General features: G+C 44.7%; 1 protein-coding gene across 24 annotated transcripts in view; it reads right to left on the reverse strand.

Moving 5' to 3' along the window:
* Positions 1 to 21,969, reverse strand: part of NDRG3 (NDRG family member 3) — a 61,796-nt gene that overhangs the window by 7,238 nt on the left and 32,589 nt on the right. For 9 of the 24 annotated variants that reach the window (XM_021536670.3, XM_021536669.3, XM_085557744.1 and 6 more), the window contains 7 exons: positions 20,133 to 20,165; positions 5,226 to 5,331; positions 4,424 to 4,544; positions 3,872 to 3,934; positions 3,487 to 3,547; positions 1,649 to 1,735; positions 1,049 to 1,105 (listed from right to left, as the gene is read on the reverse strand). In XM_021536670.3, coding sequence (XP_021392345.1) covers positions 1,049 to 1,105; positions 1,649 to 1,735; positions 3,487 to 3,547; positions 3,872 to 3,934; positions 4,424 to 4,544; positions 5,226 to 5,331; positions 20,133 to 20,165 — 528 coding nt within the window. Of the gene's footprint in view, positions 1 to 1,048; positions 1,106 to 1,648; positions 1,736 to 3,308; positions 3,393 to 3,486; positions 3,548 to 3,871; positions 3,935 to 4,423; positions 4,545 to 5,193; positions 5,332 to 20,132; positions 20,166 to 21,969 lie in introns of those variants that run through there. The other 15 variants (XM_021536668.3, XM_021536664.3, XM_085557741.1 and 12 more) reach the window with 4 other exon arrangements.

Raw genomic sequence — 21,969 nt, forward strand, 5'->3', positions numbered from 1 at the left:
CTGCAAAAGGATCTCAGAGACATGAGGTGTTTATGTGATGTGCTGGTACATGCCATGCTTTGGTAATGTAGCTACACTTTTATAACTGGCAGTGCACAAGCTGCTCCCAGAGTACAGGCTGAGATGGGATGAGTTAACTCCTAAGCCTCAGTAATGCTTACCGAGATACAAATCACTCTGCATTTGGCAGGCCTTCCACTCATGTTTAATGTTTAAGAAGCAAAGTACATAATAACACTAATAAATGTAATAAAGTAAAAAAATACGTAAGCTGTAAGACTGTGACCAGGGGAAAGTTCAATTCCAGCACCCAGTTCTAAGAAGAAACTACATTCCGAGAGAGCCAGAGAGAACAGGGAATGCAAGGAAGCACTACATACAATGAAGGGGCTTGACAGTGGGAAGAGCGCAGGATGTGCACAGGAGGAAGTGGTGCTGGAGAAGGAAGCATTCCTTTCAGTGCTGATGTGCTGTTGCAAGAAGACTCCAGGTCAGAGATTGATCTGCTGTGTGGCATATACAGTGTGCATGCGGCACTATCCCTGTCATTGCTCAGTAAGCTTGCTGGTTGAGAGAAAGCTAATCTCAAACAGAAGGCATTGCTGTATTCAAAGTTTTCAGGAGGGGCTGGTTTGCCTGAGCTGAAACTGAAGGGTTTCAGATGAAGAGCAGAATGCAGCAGTTCAACATCTGGACAGACACAAGATCCCACTGTCAGCTCCCAGCTGACATGTGCTTTATCCACAGTCCAAAGGCTTCCATGCTGGCTACAGAGAACTGGCTGACACTTGTTTCTGTGGACAGTGTCCTGGGCACCATAAAGGAGTTCTATCACCAGTGCATGGTCTGGAGGCAGTGAGGACAAGAGTGAGGATGTATGTGCCCCCCAGCATGCCAACCCCAATGTGACCTTGACACACAAAGAAAAAGGTACTACCTGTGGCAACCCTTATCTGATGGACCAGAACTATTTGGGAGCAGACACATACAGAAGTTATAGCTTCATGCACAGTTGGACAGGCAACACTAGCATCTGCTGGGTACTTACATGGCCAAAATGATGTGCCAAGACAATATCCACTATGTTGGTTGTCCAGCCTGAAAACTGAAGAGTGACCATGAATGAGGAGGAGAGTAACAAGAAAATGCAGTTTCATCACACATTGCAAAACAGCTAATCAGAGTAAAGGAAACAATGAAGAAACTATTCATATTATATAAGAAGCAAATGCCTGAAGCTTGGGATGGACGTACCAAGTTTCAAAGAAATTGTGTATACACAACCCAGCTCTCAAAAAAAACTGAAACCTTAAACAACTTCAAGGGACCAGAATAAGAGAATAATTAAGAGATCTATTCAATATCAATCAAATGAACCCTGCAAGCAGAAGTACTAAATCAAAGGAAAGCTGAGTGATCCAAGCAGTTTATCTGCATTTTTCATTCACATGATCATACCCACCCCTGCTCCTATGGCAGAGGCCATACTATACCCAGACTTAGAATGCAGCAAGGACAAGAAATGAAATTGTACAGTTTTCACCAGAAATGGAAAAAATCCTGTATTCTGTCCTTCTTTTTATGTTTACTCTACACAGTGTTCATTAGATGCTACGGAGAGCACATGTGTGGAAAAGCAGAATCTCACCTTGGATGCTGCCCAGTCAATCCACCCTTTTGCACATGGATCAACATTAATAAGAACAAGTCCCTCCACCAGGTCAGGGTGGCTGAGCTGTGGGGAGAGAGCAGAGGCACACTCAGAACGATGATTCAGTCCACACAGTGGCCAGCTGGAAAGCTTCTTGCAAAAGGTGTAAGACAAAGTAGGGAGCTCTTCTGTGCTGGGCAGCCACTTCTCTTCAAGGAAGAGGCAGTTTTCCAGTGGAAATGGAGCAAATGGCAGGGGAGTTAGTGCTGAGGCCCCCAAGCCACTGCACTAGAGAAGCTTGAGCTACAGGGGCACCCCTCACCAGGCAGCACCCCTGCTGCCCCCTGCCTGCAGACACCCCTTCCCCTGCTCCATCCAGCAACCCAAAGCTCTCCAGTGTACCTCGGGCTGTATCTGGGCAGCACAGGTACAAAGCTCGTATGAGAAATGCTTGCAAATAAAAACTCAGAAATCAGGTAACCAGCCTCTGCTGAGTTTTGAGTTCGCTCCAAGGCAGCTCTCCTGCTTTACTGGACTGATGTGAAGGAGAAGGAAACATCTCTGTCCTCAGCAGAAAACTGACCGCAGCCCAGGGAGAGTGGTATGAGCACATTTGTGGCACTTTGTTGAGGACTAATGCTGATTTGCACAAACTCCTCTTTAGCAAGGCTGAAAACTGTCCAAGATACAGAAGGCAATGAATAGTGAAACACCAATGCCTCACATTGCCCCTGCTCAATCCTGAGTGTACGGAATGGAAAACAGAGAACTTTGTGTAAGGAGGGGCAGCTGCCCTGCACAGTGACTTGAAGAAATTATAGTGGCCTAAACAACTGGCAATTCTCTACATGCAACAACCTGAAGCAATTTTTCCTGAAAATGTCAGATTTCTGTGATTTTTTTAACACTAACTCTGAAAGACTCAGGCAAATTCCTGGGCTACTAAATGATACCCACTGATTTCACATGAACACTACACTAGAGAGAAATGTATAAGCAGGTACCAAAATAGAAGCAGCTCTCTTGTGTAAGGGTGGAGCAAAATCTGCTTCCTTCCAGTGACAAAGCACATTCCACATCAACACCAGTTTACAGTGCATCATCACATCCATTCCTTGGTGCTACAAGCAGTGAACACAGCACACAGCAGTATAGTAAAATGCGGCGAACCCCAGCTCAGGGAAGAAACAATAATGTCTGGCTCCAGATCAGAAAACTGAAGGATAGCTTTATTGAAACTATACTATAGTACATTCATATACTATTTAAATAGATACAATACTATTCTACATACTTACTTTCTAACTTACTATCTAACTGTATCCAACTGACAAACTCATGACTTCTCAGCTGAGAGTCTGAGCCACAGCTGGATCCAATTGGTCATTGAACCCAAACAACCAGAATCCAACCCAGCAATCACTTCAGGTAAACAATCTCCATACCACATTCCACATGGGGAAAGCAAAGGAGCAGAGACAAAGATTTTTTTTCTCTTCTCTCTGTGCTTCTCCAAGAAATCCTGAGAGACAGAATTATGTATCTCTGTCTCTGAGAATGTGAATGTCACACAGTAGTGCAGCGGGTCTCTCTGAAGATTCAACACTCAGGATGGGCTCTGCTGACTCAAAGGCATCATATTACAATGTTTCCATACCTGGCACAGCTTCAGAGTAACCCTGACTGCTCCAACAAAACCATCTGGATGGAGGTAGCTCTCCCATGGCTCCCTGCAGCCCTGCTGTAATTACTGAATGTTACTTCGCCCGTGCCCCACACAGTCTGAACAGCAATGATCACAGCCCACAAGTCACAAGCAGTGAAGAGATACTTACTGCACACCTGCTGAGGACATAAGCACCAGCTCCTAGGCCAATCCCAATGAAGCTTTTCAGGCTGAAATACAGGCATTTCACAGTCAGCACAACTAACTTAGCTCAGCTGAAGCATCCCTAGAGGCATAGCCTTTCCTCTCTGGGTCCAGCTGTGCACTTATGGATTATTTTCAAAACAATGCAGCAATGATTCAGAAGCCATAAATTGCTTCATGTAGCAGACAGTGTCCCCAGCACAAAACTAGACAGAGTCCCCCTGGTTAACAGATACTTGTGCCTCTTGGGGCACCTCAGTGAGCATATCAGTCATGGCAAGCAGAGACAGAAGCAGGTGCTGGAATAGCAATATCCAGCTGGCTCACCCCATTTCCTTTCAGAGACTTACTTCAGGTGTGTCAGAACGGCAGGTAACATTTCAGCCAGTTCATCCATACTGGGATACTGGTACCTGAAAAGCAAGGAAGCACCTCCAAATACAGCCTGACAGAGGTTACCTTCCAGTTCCACTCAAGGTAGGAAGGACAAAGAATATCTGGCAGACATGTGCACAGGTTATTAACATGGAACAATACTGTCAGCTGACTGTGTGGATCCCATCCCTCAGAGTAAGATTAACACAGAGCTGTGGTCTTTTGGGCAGTCAGACTTCTGTGGCAAGATGGAGAGATGAAATGCCAGCTCGACTGCAGTGTGCTGGGTTGATGTTCAAGTCAGAAAGGTGGTACCAGACTCAGCACTAGTGAGGGCTTTACCCATGTCTTAGTAATTGGAGAGTTCCCTTAACTCTTCCTTGGGAAGCTTCCTCATCTTGCCATTTCCTCTGCTGCTGGCACTACACTTAGCTTGCCACTACACTCAGCCTGGCAGTCCCAGCTGGCTTAAACTGGGTGCTACCTCAGTCCAGATTGAACAACATGGGTCACTGCAGAGCTCTTACCCAGATGGGAATGGGGGGGCTCCTTCTTGTTGGCCTGGTGCATCCACATGGCACACAGCAAAATGATGGGTGATCTCTTGCATGTCTTCAAAGTTAAAGAATGCATTAAAACAGGATTTGTCTGAAACAACAATTAGAAGAAATTAGACACTTAAATAAGTTTTATTGCAAGCCACCCTCCAAACACCATGGCACACACCTGCAGGAGCTCAAGTCCCCGCTGACACCATAAGGCAGTGGGTGCTGGATGGTGTGTGTGCTGTGCCTCAAAACTGCAATGCAGCAGTGAGTCTCAGCAATGGAATTGCTATGACTGAAGGGCAGGCAGACAACAGTCAGCCTGCAATGCCCTGGAAAGCAGGGTTTCGCACCACTTGGGCACTTAAAGCACTAACAGAGAAGTACCTGTGTGGAACTAACAGTACATTTTGGGTGGGAAGACGTCAAAAGAGCAACTGTGTCCACCAGAACATTACACTACTGCTGCAGCCATGCAGAAGGGACTTGTTCACCTGCCAAGCACCCAAGGAATGGATGCCCTATCACACAGTGCAGCAAGTCAGCTAGAGCACTACAGTGTGCTGGGTGGACCTATTTCCATCTTTCCACTTTGGCCCTACCTTTCAAGGGCTGTTGGAATGGACAGGGGCATGCCATGTGCTCTCTCTCTCCTGCAGACCTTTATCTTTTCACTTTGGAATGACCTCATCTCAGCTCCATACCAGGCCTGCTACTCCCCATGCTCAAAAGCAAATACCACGAATAATCACTTTTTCAGGGTCCTGGCAATGCAAGGGCTTACGGTTGAGGCCAATGTCATGGTATGTGAGGATGACAGGTCTGTTCCCCTTGGGTGTGCCCCGCATGGTGACATGAACCACTCCGAAAGCTGTCTCAATATCATGTTCCTGCAGAGAGAGAAGAAGGAGCCCCAGTGTTACATGTGCTGCCTTCACAGGGAACCCTAACTGAGGGCCAGCAGCAAGAGCCTCATTCCCACTTTAACACTGCTCTCCTACCCATAGTACAGCTCTTGAAATCACAGAATGATTTGGGTTGGAAGGGACCTCAAACACCATCTCATTTTACCCCAGCCAATTCACAACCCTGTCAAACCTCTGTATCCAATCTCTGTGTCCAACCACTGCCCAAAGCAGCTTGCTTTTGTACAGATGTGCAAACAGTCTGGGGCTGCATCTTCTCATGATCAAGATCTCTGGGATAACTATGGACTTTGGAAAAGCTGTATAGATGTCAGGAAAGCTGGGTACACAATATTACCTCTGGATCCCTTCTCTGATCTACAGAAATCAATGGAGAGACATGCTCTTACAGTAACTATTAAAAGCACCAATTATTTTCTTGATATTAAGAAAGTATCTGCTTAGGAAAAAAGCCACATGGTTCAGCTTGAAGATGGGACATTACAACCTCAGAAATATGTTTTACTAGTTTACATAAAGTATATGAAATATTTGTTTTTTAAAGAGTCATTTTTAACAGCCTGAAAGTCATTAAATCAAACACAGGACTGGTGAGAGTACCTGCCTTGCAGCACATCACAAATCCACCTCACCTACTTTCTGGGCACTCCTGAGTGCTGGCTGTGGGGCACACTGGTTTAGTTCCTGCAGTGCAAGACCCTCCTTCACCCAGCTGTGCTTCTTTTCAAGAACTCCAAAGCCTCTCTCTTCCCTTGCTCCAGGAGTGTAGCAACAGTAGGATGCTGGCCCAGCCAAATCACATGAGGTAGCCTGAAACTTTCTTGAGGCTTGTGCTTGAAGGATAACAAGACACCCCTGTCTGTCCTTGTCCTCAGAATGGGTCTGGGTTTTGCCTGCATGCAGCTGTTGCATTGTGCATGTATATAAAAGCTGGAGTACTTATCTACAAAGCAGCAGAGACCCATCTGCAGATGACAATACCTTATCTGAGGCTCACCTGGCTCCCTTTTGCTTTGGAGGAGACTGGGGGTAGGAAAGGACTCCTCTGTCTGTGCAAAGCGAGTATGTGTCCACATCGCAGGAACTCCTGTCCTCACAGCAAGGCTGCACAAAGCAGCCCAGGCTGCAGTCCCTGCTTCATCAGCCTCCAGCAAACCTCCAGGCTCTGCCCCTTGTCCATGTCTCAGCTCTCAGGGGAGCTCTGCTGAGCTGGACAAAGTTCTGTCCTGCACCTCTGAAGGATGTGCTGTGCAGCCACAGCACTAGACTCCAGTTTAGTGCTCTCCAAGCCTCCAGGTCCTTTAAACTGAGTCCTTTAAATAAAGTGGCCACTTTTGGAGAAGGCAACTGGCAGTGCAGGTAGCTGGAAGGGTGAAACACAGCGAACTCAATGGAGAGCGCAGCAAGTGCCTAAGTGGCCAGAGCCTGTGACCCTCACCTGCACTTCCCTACACCCCTGAGGACTGGACTAAGGACTGCCACTAAGAGCAGGTCTCTCTGCCAGCTCTGGCACTTGCTAGGCTCTTCCATAAGCAGCTATCCAGTTAAGCTTTTTTTTTTTTTTTTTTTTTTAATTAACCTTCCTTTGTTAGACTACTGGCAGGTCAGTGAGTTAAGAAGCTCATAGGAGGTCTGGCAAATGCTGGTTCTGGTTCAGAGCCCAAGGGGAGTGTATGGAGTGGCAGAAAGAATAGCCTTGCCCTGAGCACATGATCAATGAAATTGACTCACAGCTCATGCCCCCCAAAAGTTAATATTTAGCTACATTATTAATGGCTTATTACTCTCTCAAGTGTGGAGCAGAATAATCCACTTACAGTGGGTACCAGAGCACTCAGTGAGAGAACAGGAACTCTGCAGGCTGCACCTTCTGCCCTTGACAAACACACTTTCTTCATGTCCTTCTTGTAGACACCCTTTACAGCTGCCTAGTGAGACATCCTGCCTGTGCCATGCTGCATCAATGCTGCCCAGTTCCAAAACACAATTCTGGCACGTTCACTCCTGGTATTTGCCATCTGCTTGTGTAGAAGTGTTGTGTTGGAAAGTAACAGACACTTCTAGACTCTGGCACACTTGGTTTCTTTCTGCTCTCTGCTCAGGTCAGCTATGACACACTATATCAGTGTAGTTTGAAAAGAGATTCAAGGTTTGTTACTTTGCAGGTGTCTAATTCCAGCTAATGTCTGAATGCTTATCTGGTCTAGTGCAGGGACGCAGTGATACGAGAAGGCAGGTGGAAAACATGTGAGACAGCCAGACTTTTGCAAACCTGCAGTCCTTAAAATAAGGGAGATGAATGCAAGAGAAGCTCATGATCCACAGGTTGTGTTTTGAAGAGCTGGATAAAATTCAATTTTTATTTAGGGACTGGAAACTTTATCAGAAGTTTTTCTTCTGAAAAAAGGTATTTTTATCTTTTGCCTTTATTTGTATAGTAGGTAAAAATAAACAGCAGCTGCAGCCCACCTGCTGCAAATAGGAGGTGGGTAGCAGAGGCAGCATGGCTTCCAGAGCTGTCTCTCAGCAGCCGTGGGCACTGCCTGTACCACACTTGCTGCTGAGGCACAGTGCTGAGGCTGGGCAGGCAGCTGCCATCGATCCACTCAGCTCACCTGGGATTCACAGCTTCAAACAGCAGCAGTGTATGGAGGTCGGGAATGGGAAGAGCAATGATGGAGGAAGAACAGAAGGCACGGAGACCAGCTACAGGTGTAGCCTGCTCGGATGATTTCAGGAGCCTGTGCTTGTGGAAAAGTATAAAGTGATACAAGTTCTTAAACACTTGCATCTCTGTAACACTTTCCCATAACCTTCCCAGCTTCCAACAATCTGTAGGTCCAATGAGACTTCCTTAACTGGAGGTGTGGTCTTAACTTTCTGACAATGAGGTTGCAACTGCCAAACACTTGAGCCTTTGATACCTCTCTCCCCCTGTGACCAGAGCAGCTGAACCTTACTAATTTGTGGGGTAAAGAACCACGTAATTCCCCATCTCGTATCTGCTGATTTTGCATGAAATCTCCTGGCCCTTGGTTTGGAAGCTGGGGAGCAACTGACTCCATTTCCATACTCCTCAGAAGCAATACCTTAACAGCTTGTGACCCTCACATGCTCCTTTTTGGGCTGATGTGCTTGCGACTGTCCAGACAGCCCTGGTACAGCAGCTGACCCTGACCATACTGTTGCTCCTCCAAAACAGCCCCAGGGAGCTCTGTCATTGCTGAGCCAAGGGGCCTGTGGCAGGATGCCAAATGCATGCAGGCCCATGCTGTGGATGCACGAAGCAGCACAATGGAGTTGTTTTGTTCTCTGTTCCTGATGAACAAGGATTGATTTGCTTTGCTGAAAGACACAAGCCCTGTGCTGACATTGTCACTCATCCCCTGCAATGTTAAGGTTTTACGCCTCTGGGTTATCATCAGCCCTGAGCTCATGCTTTCATTTTCCACTCTAGGAAGGTTTGACTCAATGTGTAGCACATTTTGAGTGTGCTTACCCAAAGGCAAATTAGTTTTGTCACCACACCTTCCATCACTTTTTCCATACCTCTAAAGAGTATATTTAAGTAGCACAGGTCCCAGTACAGATCTCCAGAGTGCTCCTCAAGTGATCTCGACTGTGAAGACAAATGCTGGGTTTCTTAAATAAGTACTTCAGTGGACTTCTCTTCTGACTGCATGGTCTCCTAAATCCCTTAAGAGATATGTTTCAAGACTCCTTTTGGCCCTGTGTCTTGGAAATCCAAGCAGGCTGCATTGACTGAATTATCTTTATTTATATCACTAGTGATTCATATGAAGAATTCCAACAGCTCTGCACAGCAGGACTTCTTCCATTTAAAAACTTACATTACCCTTTCCCAATATTTATCAGTGTAATTGATCCACTGTACTCTGCTAATCTTATCAGTCTGTCTGGTATAGCTGGTCAGGGAATTTCCAGAACTCCTCTGAATTCTGATCTGTCTTATAAAATGTCTGACAGATGAATCATTTGGCACCATGGCACCTTCAACAGAAGAGCATAACCTCTCAACACTTCAACTATTTAATATTTAAACTTATTTAAAACTCCTGGTTTGATACTTTCAGTTCTGGCAACCTGCTACAAATGCATAAATATTTTTGTAGAGCCTCTGCAGCAGACACTGTGGGGTAAGGCAGGGTCTGCGCTGACTCCCCACAATCTCTGTGAGTTGCTCTGTGCCAAGCCTGCATGCAGAAAAAAATATGTTTTGTTTTTTCTGCTATGACTAGCTGTAAGCCTACCTTCCAGGTTCCATTTTGACAGATCTGAAACAGGACACTTGGGTTTTTCTCCTTTGCAAATCATCTCTCAAAAACCCCTCTGTTCATATATTTAATCTGTTAGAGTTTATAACCTCTTCCATTTTCTCTAGCTTTTTAAAAAATGCTTTGTTTACAATAATCTCCCTGCCCTTCTGTTAAACATGCTGGCTTTCTGGCACCATTCCTTGTCTCTGCTGCAATGGATGGTGGGTATTTGCTCTCTGCTCAGTTTATGTTCAACAATCTTCTCTATTTCTGTGCAGGCTTTGTTCTGAACTTTGAGTGCAAAACCAGTGAAGTTTTCTATGGTTTGCTGCTTAGTTTTTCTCCTTTTCCCCAAGGATGTTGATCTGGAATACATTATGGTTCGCATTGCAGAGCAGCTCTTGGAAGGCAGAGAATACATTTCTCTGCCCTCAGAGCCATGTCAATGACAGCTTCTCATGTCTGGAGCTCCTTAAGCTGCTGCTCCACAGAAGTTTGTGGCTAAAATGCAGTGTTGTTACCATGTAATGGATGCAACTTTGATTGGCAGACTTCATAATGAAGTGCCACTGGAAAGAGTCCTTCTCCTGTCCCTCTGCCCTGCCCCATGTCCAATGAGCTGATGGTCTTATGGAAATCTGTAGGCGGAAGTGCAGGTTTGGGTTCACTGTCCTGTGAGTTTTGCTATAATCTCTATGGTGCCAGCTCCTGAGAATCTCTGTTCTTGATCAAAGAGCCCTGCACTTCAGAAGTGTGTGTGAACCATAGTGGTTCAGATACTGGAAGGTGACAAAACACAAACCAACAGAAGCTTTAAAATATCTGAGATCAAACTCATATAAGAACTGCTGGAAGGCATTCCTTGCTGGGCATTTGCAGGTCAGACAAGGCTGAGACATTATTCCATTTGCTCTTAACATTTCTGAATGCTTCTCAAACGAAAGAGGAAAAACCCACACCCAGATATGACTGTCAAAGCCAAAATCTACTGTGGGAATGATTGCAGAAAGAAGTAGACACATGGTAAAAAGGTTCAAATGTAGGAACCATTTCTGACTGCCACCCTCCGCCTTTGGCCAGAGAGGGAAACAATGACAGTGCCACTGATAGGTGCCACCTGTTAAAGAATCCATTCAGTGCCAGTAGCTTCAGGGGCAGCTGCAGTGGAACTGCAGGCTTAGCTCTGGAGGGGCAGGAGCCTAAGCTCACAGCAAGAGGCTGTGAACTGAAGATCCTTTGCAGAAAAGGGTCCAAGGATCTGAGGCCCAGAGAGGGGAGCCAGACTCAGAGACACTGCAGCAGCTGAGGACCCTCAGACTTTCCCTGCACTGTGAAGGGATAAAACCCCAGGGGATCCTTTGTTTGGGGTGCCTCTTTGGAGGCACCAGCTCAAGCTCTTATTTTGCTGCTTTGCTATTCAGCTGTTGCACCATGATTAAATTATCTTAGGGATCTGGACATCTGTGACTCTGCTATGGAAAACGTGGGGTAGAAGCAGTAAGAAACTTGCTGTGACTGAGTGTGGGATGTGAGCTGCCGGGGGTTTGGTCCCAGTTCAGGTGGTGAGAGTGTTACTGCCAGAGTAGCTCTGGGAGGGTTGGACAGGGAAATTAATCCTTAACACCACCAAAAAATTCCCATATTGAGAAAAAAAACATTCTGAGTGAAAGAGTGAGGTATCCAACGGCAGTTCTTGAGGTGCTCAATGCCTTGAGCTCCAGAAACTCACAGGAAACAGAGGTAGCAGTCCAAATTCCAGCTATGCTCCCACAGACTCAGGTCACAGTGTGATCCAGTACTTGAGTTTTAAACGTTATTAAAGGTTGAGGAAACCATTTGTTTCACAGTGGGAGTGATTAATTACTAGAATTCATATTACCAACGATTTTCATGACTAATTTATTAAGCTTTTTTTTGGCATTACCAGATAAATTTTACTCTCAATGTGAAGCTGCTCAAAGTTCAAAATTAGTTCCTTAAAAAATTGGGATTTTTTTTTTTATTTGGACACTGGCAATAAAGAACACATCTGTGAAATCCCTTCAAAAAACTTTTCTAACATGAAAACCTGGGAGAACACAGAGCAGCAAGGTGTCTGTTGCTTGAGCTCTGCTCAAGCTTGCTGAATGTCTGTAGTAGCATAGGGCTGGAAACACTTCCAAAAAGCCTTTCAACTTAAGGACATTTTGTTCCTGGTTCACCTAAGGCAAAGAGAACTGCCTCTGCTGCTTTGCTGTAAGGTGGAAGAGATGCAGATTACTCAGGGCAGGCTTTCCCCTTTTTCACTGACTCTGTGGCTACAGATATTTACGTCATCTTTGACAGTCTTGGCAAAGGTGAAAAACAACCACATCATGCTCCTGGGGCAGCCTATCCCAGCCACTAACTATGGGGAGATTAAAGCAGAGATTCTGTTGTCTTGCTCTCGGCAAGAGCTGCCCTCAAATTTCTACATGTTACTAAAACAATACCATAAACTATGACTGTAATATAAGAAAAAAATATTGTAAGACTGTAAAACATCACCACCTAGTAACTCTTCCCATCATAATACTGCCAACCATAAGGCAACTGACAGCTGAGTGCTTCCCAGCTCCTTCTCAGGGCAAAATTATTTTGGAAATGGTAGAGTTGAAGGAGATAGCTGCATGGGAAGCAAATTAAAATCAGATTTAAAACAACATTTTGAAGTAAATTATTCATTTCCATACAGAGCAAAACTTGCGGGAACCCAGGACGTCCCTCTGGCTTGTCCTGGCTGTCCCGAGACCCTGGCAGGGGGCTCGGAGACCTTGGCACAAAGTCAAAACCACCTGTGGCTTAAATTTTAGCCTGTGGAAAAAATTGCCAACTTTGTATGAGGAATTACAAGCCACAAGGGTTTGAGTAATGTGGCAGTTGAATTAACACAGGGTGAAAAAGTAGAATTTTAGGGTTTTAAAATAAGGGGTTCAAGGGAACAAGATGAGGGATTTGGGCATGTCCCAATCTCCTTCTCTTTGCCCTCCATGTCTTGCTGTGATGGTGACACTTTTCTATTGGTTTAAGGTAGAGACACACTGTCCAACATAAATGATAGATATTGGCATGAACATAGTACACATAGTTTTTAGTATAAAATGTAAACAGCACCCTAGAGGGCAGATAGAATGCCACGACTAACTTGCTAGACAGAGCTTAGCAGGTCAGAGAAAGAATGTTATAGATAAGAGAAAATAAACATCCTTGAGAAGTCGAGAGAATGAGAGAATTTCTATTACTGAGAGAAACTCATTAATAGAAAATACAATATGATCTAAGCAGGCAAGGAATAGTTTCTGGTACTCTGTGTAATTGGATTAAGTGTTAAAGTGTTAAAGAGAAATTCTGTATGAGAATTGAGAGCAGCAGAAAAATGACATATTCAGTCTGCTTTTACACAATCTCAAAAGCACCAGAAGCAAGCACCTGCTCCAAAGGCAGGTGATGGTGAAGGATGGACCCAGTGACTCTGTGACCCTTGCTAATGCTCAGTGTCAGCCAGCAAGAACTGTCAAGTAAGTCACTTCCAAACACAGATCCTGCCAGAGAACAGACACTGGCTTTGCAGTCAGAGGAACTGAGTCAAGTGAGCTACAACACAAGCATGACTTGACAGGCTGGGTTTGTGCTCTCAAAGCAGAAATCACAAACCCCTTCAACCATGCAATGCTGAGACCAGTAAGCAATTTGTGACAATATATCTGAAATGTAGAAAGATGTACTTCTCCATCTCCTTAAAACCACAACTTTCTTGCACTCCAGTCAAGTATACAGTGTCATGAGCAAGGCACCCAGCACAGACTGAGGAATACATGGTGCTTTCTACTCCCGTTCTGAGAGTAGAGCCCCTCTTCCCCACTAAGGAAGGAAACTGGACCTGCCTAGACCTGTAATAGTTCAGGGTGAATTAAACCATGGCTGCTGAGCTCTGCTCTGTGCAAGACTGGCAGAGGGGCACTCTGCACTGTTGTTTTGAGACAGCAGAGTGTGAGACTGCAGCCTTCCCCATGGGCTGCAAACAGAACAGAGAACCTCTGGCTCTCTCCCATCCCCTGGGCAGTGGACTAAGGGTGCCACCACCTGCAGACACACACACAGCCTTTATAAACCTGAAGCCTGAAACCAACGGAAATATGAATGTGCTAATACACAGGTGAGCCTGAAATAGTTTGTGTGACTGCTAGACCCCACACCACCTTAACTTCTCAAGGAACCTGGAAGGTAAGCCAAGGGCCATGTTTCTAGCCAAGGACAGTCCTCCTACTAATATGATATTCCAATCTGCATGTCAATACCTTGCTCAAGACAGTGAACACCTTCAAATCTCTCGAAGAAGAGAATGCAGGACTATGTTTTGTGTTTACAAACTTTCCACATCCCTGGAAACTAGAACTGCATTGAATTAAACCTGGTAGTACAGTTACTCATTAATTGCTGTGAAATAGCATTAATGGATGCTGCATAATGGATGAAAATGGCTCAACCTAAAGCAAATTTATTTGCTTTATTCTCAAAACTCACAAGAACATAAAAAGTACAGGAACTTCAAGTATTACAAATGCATAATCACCCCTTTGGCACACTGTTGTCAGAGAATACAGAAAGCAAAACTAATGTTTACCTAAACCCCAGGGAAGGACTGTGCACATACATTTAGAAATAAGAGTCATGTTTCAGTCCAAGTCCAGCTAGTTAAAACTTCTCAGAATTCAACATGGCAGTTTTACAAAAAAAGTGAGCTTTTAGATAGAAAACCAGATAGGAGGAATCACAGGAAAAGCTTCCAAGAAACATAAATGATGCAAAAAAAAGGAAGCCAAAATAAAATTCTATTTTAGTAATTGTTATCTTCACAGTGGTTTTGCTGTGAAGTCAGAAGTCAAAATCAGTACTTTAGTGGTGATGCTAGGTTTAATAAGATTAGGAGCAGCATTACTCTAGCACGTATTGAATAGACTTGCTTTCTAGATCAAAACATCTTATATGTTCTAATTAATTTCACTCTAGAACTTTAATCAAAAGAACTCTTTCTACAAATCAGAGGAACAACAGTCCTCAATATCCCAGACAAAATGTTTCAGTAGGGGTGAGGACAGCTCCCATCATTCACACACAGAAAGCAAACCCTTCCTCAAAAGTGCTAACATTCTATTTTATTTCCACTTAGTAAACAGAAGACGCTTTAACACATGTTGTATTCAATGTCACTGGGTAGCACTCACAAACTGTCTTAAATGAAAAATGAACACAGTTTCAAAAAATGAGGGCAGTTTCAATTCAACCTCTGCAACATCAGGAAATGCACACAATGGAATATGTCACTAACCTCTCAGCAGCACATATTTTTGACAGCAGAGCAAGTAAAAATAAAGCAGAGACTAGGCAAGGATTTTAAAACTTTTAAAAATTCAGATTAAAAAAGCTTCAAACTACTTTTCAATTTACATATTTTCAAAATAACTTCTCCAAAATTGAATCAGTACAAACATGGGCTTATTGAAAAGTGACACTTTTAGTAAAAGTGGCAAAAAATTCCTTATCAAGGTCTGACATTAACTCTGCAAACATTGTGCTGTCTTTTACTCTGGGCATAACCAACTGAGTAACTCCACATTTTCCAATAATGCCAGTAAGACAGCATATTTTTATACCAGGCAATTTCTTTCCTCCAAGGGTTTATGCATACCTTGTCCTTGCCGTTTCAGATGAACCCTGCATGTCCTGGACTTATTTATTCCCACCTCCTCCTCAAGAGCTTTCTGCAAATACTCAGCCAAATCCCAGACCACCTCCACACTCCTGTGGGAATCCAGAGCTTCCCTCTGGCTGCCCTGGAAGGCCTGGCACCCTGGCAGGGGTCAGGAACCCCCCTTACAGAGCCCCCAGAGACACTGGCTGTGATCTCTGTCCATGGAAAAGAGTTTTCAATCTTACAGGGTGAATTACCAGCTCTGAGTGTTTGATATAAGTAATAATTAAGTGTGGCACGGGTGCAGAAGTAAAATTTTAGGATTCTAGATGAGGGGTCCAAAGGGGACAAGATGGAGGAAATTGGGTGTGCCTTGTCCTTTTTCTCCTTCTTCATGCCCTCCATGTCTCACTGTGGTGTTGGCATTTTTCTGTTGGTTTAGGCTGGGGACACACTGTCCAACGTAGGTGACAGATATTGGCACGTTATTGTAAATCCAGCCCAGGGAGTTTCTGGTATTTAATGTTTGTCACATCCCACTGAGGGCAGAGCCCCACACGCTGCCCTGCAGGACAGAGCTGGGCAGGGCAGCAGAACATGTGAGAGATAAACAGAATAAACAACCTTGGAACCAGCACAGACCAATTATGACTTCTTCTTTGGCAATGGAGCAGAAAGACAGACACTTTCTACAATCTCGGAATCACCAATACCACAGATTCCGACACACTCCAAGCCCCCATCTGTAGGGTGTGTGCTGAAAAGCCAAACACTTCTCTGACTTCCTGTTGGTGGGAAGCAGCAGCGGCAGCTCAAATGATCAAATCAACTCATCAGATAAAATGCCAGCTTATTTTGGACTGAAACATAACACAGGATAGTTTTACAAATATATCAGCATATTCCTTGATTTCTATTTCAAGCAAATAATCTGGAAAAGAAGAGGGAAATGTAGGCTGGGACAGAACATCTACTTCTGAAAACAGCAGAGGGTCTGCAGATAATAATAAAAGCACAGGCACAGCTCTATTAACAATGCAGATTTATTAACAGACCACTATACCATCCATCCATTCCAGACTGTTTATTTGACCATCTGCCCATGGACATCAGGAAAAGCCAAGCCTAGACTTCATTAGGGTTCATACCACTTTCAAGTAAAATGCAGATCTCAGATTTAGGTTAATACTTTTTATTTCAGAGAATAACCTAAATTCATACTGATAAAGACTACTAAGACCCCATGCTAGCTCTCCACTTCATCTCCACTGGAGTTACCAGATTATGTGGGGTTGTTTAACTGACACCCATGCAATCTGTTATGTATCAGGGATAGCTTTGGTTGCTTGCACATTAACAGTTTAAGAAAACCAGGACAGCTGTATCTGGAAGTCAGCTGTACCAGAAAAGCTAAAAGCTTCCTCACACACATTCACCCCAGAGTAACAAACTTCAGAAGTAGGAAGGAGCAGAAACTTGTTCTGTTGACTTTGCTCAGATCTGATCCTGGAAAGTTACTCAAAAATAAAATCAAATATACAGGGAAATGAATAGAAATTCACAGTGGCATTACCCCTTTTCACCAAAGGAAAGACCTTACAACCCTTAAATATAAATCTTCCATTGAAAAGTAACACATGTTAAATATACAGAAAACTGTGTGAGGAGCCTGTGGGACTGGCCCTACACACTTCCTAGAGTCAGTGGCAGTGCTAATGACAATATCCTGAGATGAGATTAAACTAAACACTTTTCCCATTCATAAGCATGGCCCAGCTGCAGAGAATATTTTGAAATTCCAGATTTCAGACAGAGGAGGTCTAAAAGCACCACAGAACTAACACTGAAGGTGGCTGTTACCCTGGCTGTATCCAAGGAGAAGCTAGGGCAGGGACATCAGTCAGTCCTAGAAGGATCTGGGACCCTGAGGTTAGTTCAGGTGGTTAGAGCATGGTGCTAACAGTATGGTCATCTCTGGTGATAACACCAGAGAATGGTGGGTTCAATACTGGCCATTCACTTAGGAGTTGGACTTCATGATTCTTCCAACTCAGCATACTCTGTGAAATTCTAGCAGAGACTTACAGCAAATTACCTCATGGCACAGAATAATACAGACAAATAAAACAGGACTTGTTCCAATATGTCAGTGTCTTTTACTGGGGAGCTCAAACTGGATCTGCACTGCCAACTATCAACAATGCTGACAGAGGCTCACCTTTCTCTCACCACCCCCTTCCTTCACTGCACTGCCTGCAGCCCTGCAAGCACAGCTCAGCATGTGGTCAGCCCCAGTGAAAGCTACAGCTTTAAATCCATTTAAAACAGCTTTTTTTTAGCTATTAGAAAAATAAAAAAGGTCTGAAATGCAGGTCTCGCATCACTGATGCTGTGGTCTCATATTGCAAACACTACATTGTATAAGATAATATAATCTATCTCACAAGTTCTTTAAGCTTTACCTTAAAACCCACCAGGGGCCTTCCAGATATTGATGCTATTGGAAGCTGACTGAGAACTTCACTGCACTGTAACTGGAAGCCATCTTCCAGTTATCAGCCTTCATCAGTCTGTGGCCAGTTTGTGCCTATTCTTGTCAAACTGAGATCCTCCCCAAGACTCTTCCTGCCTGTGAGACACAGGACAAATTAAAACTGCCCCAGCCTAAGTGCTTTTAAATTGTTCTCTACACAAGAGAATGTTCCTTCTTCTGAAAGGAAGGTTACATCCTGGTAACCTTTTTCACTTCAAATTCCCCTGACTGGTAAAATCACATGAGTTTCACAGAGGCCTGGATATGGCAGCTGGATCTGCTTTGTTAAATTAAAAAGCAGTAGTAATTTTCACAGAACACAAGCTCAGTTTCCCAAGTATAAGCAGAGTTCCTGGTACTAGCAAGTGAGACAGAAAATCCAAGGATCCAACACACTACTCATCCTCTCTGGCAGATTTCAGAGACTTAAACCAGCCCTTGAAGTACTTTCCAGGTATGATGTGAGGGAATGTCAAGCCAGGTGTGCCCTGAAACTACACCTTGCGGGGAAGGATGCTGGAGGAAGATGAGGCTGGGACAATATTTACAGTCATAAGAGACACTATGTTAACATATTGCTAAAAAAAAAAAAAAGGTATTCTACATTAATTATATGGTTTCCTGGAAAGAACGTCTTGCCTCCTGCCCAACTGTTGCCAGGGCCACCAGCTCACTGGTGGTCTACAGTAAAGCACAGAAGCAACAAGCCTGTCCTTCCTGGCCTAGTATTCCTCAGAGTACCACTCCCTGGCTGCAGACCACTCAGCTTTTCCCAAAGTTCAGCCCTGGAGAGGACAACCACAGCTCTGGGACATGCCGAGTGCACAGATTGGTGGCTGCAGCGCCAGATTTCTGCAGGGCTTGCCCAGCTTCAGATCCAGGGCTGTTTAAAGAAAAGTGCAAAGAGGCTTTGCTTGTTGAGGGCAAGTGTAGAGCGAAAAGGCAGCAGCTACACAGAGCTTGCGACAGGGCCTCTTTCCTACCTTGCCACTCTGCTCCGGCTCCCTCGAGCCATGCCACCCACAGCCAAGCAAGGCGTGGGCACGCCCAGAGCTTTGGGGGGTCAGTAGAGAATGGGCAGTGGAGGCCAATACACAATATTCATATTCTTCCCAATCCTGGCACACAGACTACAGTAGGAAGTGCCTCTGCTGTCTACACTTATTCAAAGCACTGCACTTATTTTTACCCATTAACCATGTGACATGGGAGCAAACTCTACCTCTAAAGGTAAAAGAAGATATAGATAGACGGAGACATGACAGTACAGGAAGGTGTTTTAAACCAATTATCTAACTTTATTTCAAAAGAAAAAATATTACTTAACATTACTGCTGCTTTCCAGAGAAGGAAAAAATATGGACTACCTTCATAGGACTGTATTTACTATGTTCCTGCTGTGCATAGGCTTGCAAATGGTTTTCTGGAATCACCTACATCAACAGACTTCTAGTAAATTTATCACAATGTTGCCAGCCCCTAGTGTTCTCCAGCAGTGCTGTATGACCTGCCATGTGCTGAGCAGAGGACAACAGACACAGCAGCCTCCAACTGCTAGAGAGAAACAGCCACTAGCTGCATACCCATATGCTCAGTGAGAAGGCACCAGGATAATCTGGTATGGGAAATGACCCCGTGCTCCACAAAATGCCCTACAGAATCTCAATGCTCTGCTCTGCCTATCACAGATCATGTCCTCTGTCTTACATGCTGATGGAGTAAAAACTTCCACAAAAGGATTATTCCTATGCCAACTAGAGCCATTTGGCTCATCTTTGTACCATCAATAAACTCCTGGTAAACAACCATGGCTGTGTCAGAACAGACCCAGCAAAACAGTGTGCTGTATCTGGGGCAGCTCTCTCACTTCCATCTCAAGACAAGCAGGTAGAGCATGCAAGCTCCTCCTTTCCCAGCCAGTGAACCAGACAGGACATGAAAGAGTGGCAGTTCTTCAGCATACTGCATTTTTCCAAGAAACTGCTGTTCAGGAGACCAGCCATCCTGCAAGATGTTGTGCAGCCTTGGCAGAGAAGTCTGCACCTCAGAACTCAGAACCTTCATGCTGTTTGGCATGTAAGGGTGAAGGGCAATTTCTGTCACTGGATATATTCCAGTTCTTATTGAATAAATCTTAACAAGAACTAAAATTAAAATACAGATACTTTTTTTTTATCGTTCTCAACATTACCGCTGAGCTATGGGGAGTTACCAACTGATCCTTGTCTCCTGTACATGGTCTTACCTGACAGTTGAAGTCCTGGAAGTTGCGAGCATTCTGTTAATGAAAAACAGGAAAAAAGAAAAAAAAAGAAAAAAGGAGATAAGCACAATGCTCCAGAACACTCTCAATAATAGCATGAGTTTCCCATAGAGAACTCTATTATAGCACAGTTGAGACTGGCTGCAGTCTGGTAAGCAGTGAAATGCAAGACCTGTACAAGCAAACTCCATGCAAGATCTGCCCATTCCTATACAAGGTTATAGAGCTGTAAGAAGGCACTGGCCAAGGGAAATGACTGTTGGTGCACACAGCTGAGAGTGTTCATGCAGGGACAGATGCACATAAGAAGGACACTGGCCACAGCTGGACTGCATATGGGTCTGGGTTTTGTCTATGCCTGGCATCCATTAACAATTTGGACGCAAAACTCCTAAAAGACTAATCCTGGGATCTCACATACTGAGTGCAGGAAAACAAGCCATGCAGTCAGCTTCTGTGCAGCCACCTCTGTGGGTATGGGATTGTTCCATGACAGACACAGGGACTTGCAAGCTCCTGAAACCTGAGTGTATGGGAACTGTGTGCAGTAGCTTACCACTGACTCCTCCCCGAGGGTGACCCTATGCATGCAGGTGAACACAGTCAGTACAGCATCCACTTGGCATCCTGCAGGTTGGAAGATCTGCAGGAACCTGTCCATGTGCCCACATGTTTGAAACACTGTCTCTAACTACACGGTAGGTTACATCACTGACAGCTGTCAGCAGAAGGCTGAGCAAATCACTTGAGATGGCATCCCAGCTTTGGGATGTGTTTTAGGCTTAGCACCTGTTGTGATTTGATACTGACCAAATGCCAGGCACCCATGAAAGCCATTCATTTACCCTTTCTTGCTCTCATCTGGGCAGAGGAGAAAGACAAAAAATTAACAAAGGGCTCATGAGTCTCAACACATGAGGAATGGGAGAAAACACTCTAAGGGCAAAACAGGTTCAAATTTAAAGGTGTAAAGTAAATTTATTATTAACAGAGTCAGAGGAGGATAATGAGAAGTATACTAAGCCTTTAAAACATCTTGTTTTTCCCCCAGCCCCTTCCTCCTTCCCACTGACAGTGCAAGGAGACAGGGCACAGGGGTTTTGGTCAGTTCATCACTTGAGATCTTCTGTTTGCTCAGGGAGAGGAGTCTTTTCTCTGCTATGCCATGGGGCCCCTCCCATGGGAGACAGTTCTCCATGAACTTCTCCAGCATAGCTCTAATCTCACAAGCAGCAGTCTGCCCAAAACTGCTGCGACATGCATCACTCCCACAGGCAAACTGTCTTCCCAATACTATTTCAGTGTGGATCACTTGTCCACGGGGTGCAGTCCTCCAAGGATGGACTGCTCTAGTCTGGAAGCAAAGGCCCTCTCTCTGTCTCTGGAGGCAGGGGCTCTCTCTCCATTTGGATCTCCCACTAGATCACAGCTTTCTTTGGCATCCACCCATTCTGGCATGGCACTTCTCCCATAGGCTGCAAGCGGATCTCTGCATCCCCCACGCACCTCATGGGCTGCAGGGGCATAGCTGCTTCACCCTGGTGCTCACCATGGCCTGCAGAGGAATCTCAGCTTTTACATTTGGAGCACCTCTTCCCCCTCCTTTTCCACTGACTTTGGTGTCGCCCTGTTGTCCTCCCTCACATGTTCTCACCTCCTCCTCTTCTCTGACTAGAAGAAAAACTGCTGCTCATAGGTACTTTTGATAACGAGTTCTGCTAATTCAAAGATTCCTACAGGATCCCACAGCTCTGAGAGGTTGATCTCGTCTAGGTTCTGTGCCGGAGAGTTTCTCACCGTATTTCTGCTGCCGGCCATG

Source organism: Lonchura striata, chromosome 20 (assembly GCF_050655825.1).
Source record: "Lonchura striata isolate lonStrDom1 chromosome 20, ASM5065582v1, whole genome shotgun sequence".
NCBI lineage: Eukaryota > Metazoa > Chordata > Aves > Passeriformes > Estrildidae > Lonchura > Lonchura striata.